At 38.9% G+C, this 2,546-nt stretch overlaps 1 protein-coding gene across 1 annotated transcript in view; it reads right to left on the bottom strand.

The window, feature by feature from the left end:
• Positions 1–2,254: 2,254 nt before the first annotated feature.
• The window catches only part of LOC118738270 (protein timeless homolog), a 26,122-nt gene continuing 25,830 nt past the window's right edge, over positions 2,255–2,546 (bottom strand). The window contains exon 5 of the mRNA XM_036469195.1: positions 2,255–2,342. Coding sequence (XP_036325088.1) covers positions 2,255–2,342 — 88 coding nt within the window. The remainder of the gene's footprint in view (positions 2,343–2,546) is intronic.

Genomic DNA, 2,546 nt, shown 5'->3' on the forward strand with positions numbered 1-2,546 from the left:
CAGATGAACCGCTTAGCTTGTCTTTGCCCCGGACATTCATTCCAGTGTCTGTCGAATTTTTTGTCGACCCACTTGTTTATGACCTCCCTTAAGTGGGCTTTGGTGAGCCCCGCAGAAGGGTTCCGGGCCATGGAATAGTGTGGTAGCTCCGTGTTTTGCTAGGCGGTCCGCCTAGTCATTGCCGTCATGGCTCTCGTGCCCCGGCACCCAGCCCAGTAATACTGTGTTCTTGCTTCCAAGACCGTTTAGGGTGTTGAGGCAGTCGTACACTAGTTTGGATGTTATTATGTGGGACCTCAGTGCTAGCAAGGCAGCCTGACTGTCCGACATAATGCAGATGTTTTTAGAGGATGTGCCTCTTCTGAGGCATTCTCTGCCACAGATATCGATCGCATGAATCTCTGCTTGGAAAATGGTGGGGTAGCTGCCCATTGGTATCGATCTTTTAAAATTCGGCCCAAATATACCAGCTCCAGTTTTTCCATCTTCAAGTTTTGATCCGTCAGTGTACCAAACTTCAGCTCCGGGTTTGGTGTAGGGGTTTCCGAGTACATAGACGCCCCTTTCATTCTTAACGTTAAGTTCTCTAAACTTTTGTTCTCGAGTAGAACTTTCACCAAATTTTTGTAATTATTGATATTTTTATTTTCATTTTGTTCTGACTGAAAACCTTCCCGAAAGTTTCGTTTCCATTCATTTCTTCTTGAGAACATCGCCGAGAGCTTTGTGCGCATTTTGTTCTTTACGGAAACGTCCCCGGACTTTATGTTCTCATTTTGTTTAGGGATGGCAAAGTCGACTTCGACTTTCGACCAAAATCGACTTTTTACTCCTGAAAGTCGAATTTTAGTGATCGACTTTCAGTTTATGGAAGTCGACTGAAGTCGACTTTTCACTTTCGACTCTCGACTTTTTTTAAATTTATTTGCCAATAAAAACTGATCTTCCAACAAGCTCGCGGAGTGCTGTTTGGTCGTATTTAAAAAAAAAATTGTTAATAAAAATGAAGTGAAATGTGAAAAGTGTGGTAGCGAAATGAATTTTAATGACAGTACAACAGTACAAATCATTTAAGAGCAGCGCATAAAATTATTATACGAAAACAAATTCCTCAAATTTGTTAATCGTTTGTCTCCACAATCTTCAGTTAATAATGAGGTAAGATAAACGTAATATTATTATAATATTTATTTTAACAATTTCATGCAAGAAAGTTTTTCTGCTTGAGTTTATGTAAGTTTTTACAGACAGTCTTTGGTTCGAATTTGACCAATCCGTAAGGTACAAAATTTTAAACACCGCTAAAAACGTTGCTGTTAGGATTCCAGTTAATATGCGACATTAGTCGTGTGGATAGACCCAATCCACTAGCTGTCTGGGCTACTCCCATATTTATCCATGCTTATAAAATGGCACTTATATTTCTACCAATACCCGCCAATTCTGCTCCATCGGAAAGGCCGCATTTTTCAAAAAGTTGTCCGTAATTACCAAATATCGATTGAAAAAATTTTTTTTTGTGAGAATTTAAATTTTTTTTTCAAAAATTTTCATGCTGTATAACTGGAATAATTTTCAAAATTTTTAAAAATCCTGTGTCTGTTTTTTTTTACCTAGCATTGAATTTCACTAAATTACAGATTATTCTAAAGACCACTGGTAAATCATGATATTTTTGGCGTATTCTGACTCCTATATTTATAGCTAATATATGAGTTAAATGCAGAGTATACTTAATACATTTTCTTTTTATTAAAAAAGTCGAACAAAGTCGACTTTTCTTCGTGGATCGGTCGACTTTTAAAGTCGACTGTACAGAGTCGATCGACAAGTCGAAAGTCGACTTTCTAGTGAAGTCGAACAACCCTAATTTTGTTCCCATTCAGACTGCTCTAAACACTTTTTTCCCCGTTTGGTTCTTTTGTGGGAGCATTTTGTTCTCATGTAAGACTAACCCAATACGGAAATGAGTTCTCGGTGCCTGATCATAAGTCAGCTGTGTCGATAAATTTTTATTCGTGTTATCGTGTGACCGCACAGCCGGACAAATATATATACATGTTCGATTCTTCTCTTCACTATCGTCATTTGGATTATAAATTTCTTGCCGTATTTTGCTATTCATCAATTATTTTGTATTCTGGAACACTGTATGGCGCCAAGGACGTGGCAAGGCCACTGTATCTAGCCACAAAGCACGCGCGCAACGACATTGGAACTTGGGCACGTGTGCACAATAAACTTCAACGCAGTTTTACGTCGACTTATGACCACTAGCTACCGGCAGCCAGCCACTATCCAGCTGACTGGCATTTGCCTTAAATATATTTGATGGCACTGAACTATAGGTAGAATACGTGCGTACTTTTCATGTACATAGGTACTTTTCGTTGTTCTACGCCCCACAAACAAACAAAGTGACAAAGTTCCATCCTAACAAATTCATCATTTTCTGTTTAAATACTGCTATGCGTACATTTAGTTAATTAAATTGAGCTTTCGGCTGCCCACTGGGCGGTGGCACTGTGCAGATATGTGCATGTATT

Source organism: Rhagoletis pomonella, unplaced genomic scaffold, assembly GCF_013731165.1.
Source record: "Rhagoletis pomonella isolate Grant_MI unplaced genomic scaffold, Rhpom_1.0 Rhpom_scaffold_00004, whole genome shotgun sequence".
Classification (NCBI taxonomy): domain Eukaryota; kingdom Metazoa; phylum Arthropoda; class Insecta; order Diptera; family Tephritidae; genus Rhagoletis; species Rhagoletis pomonella.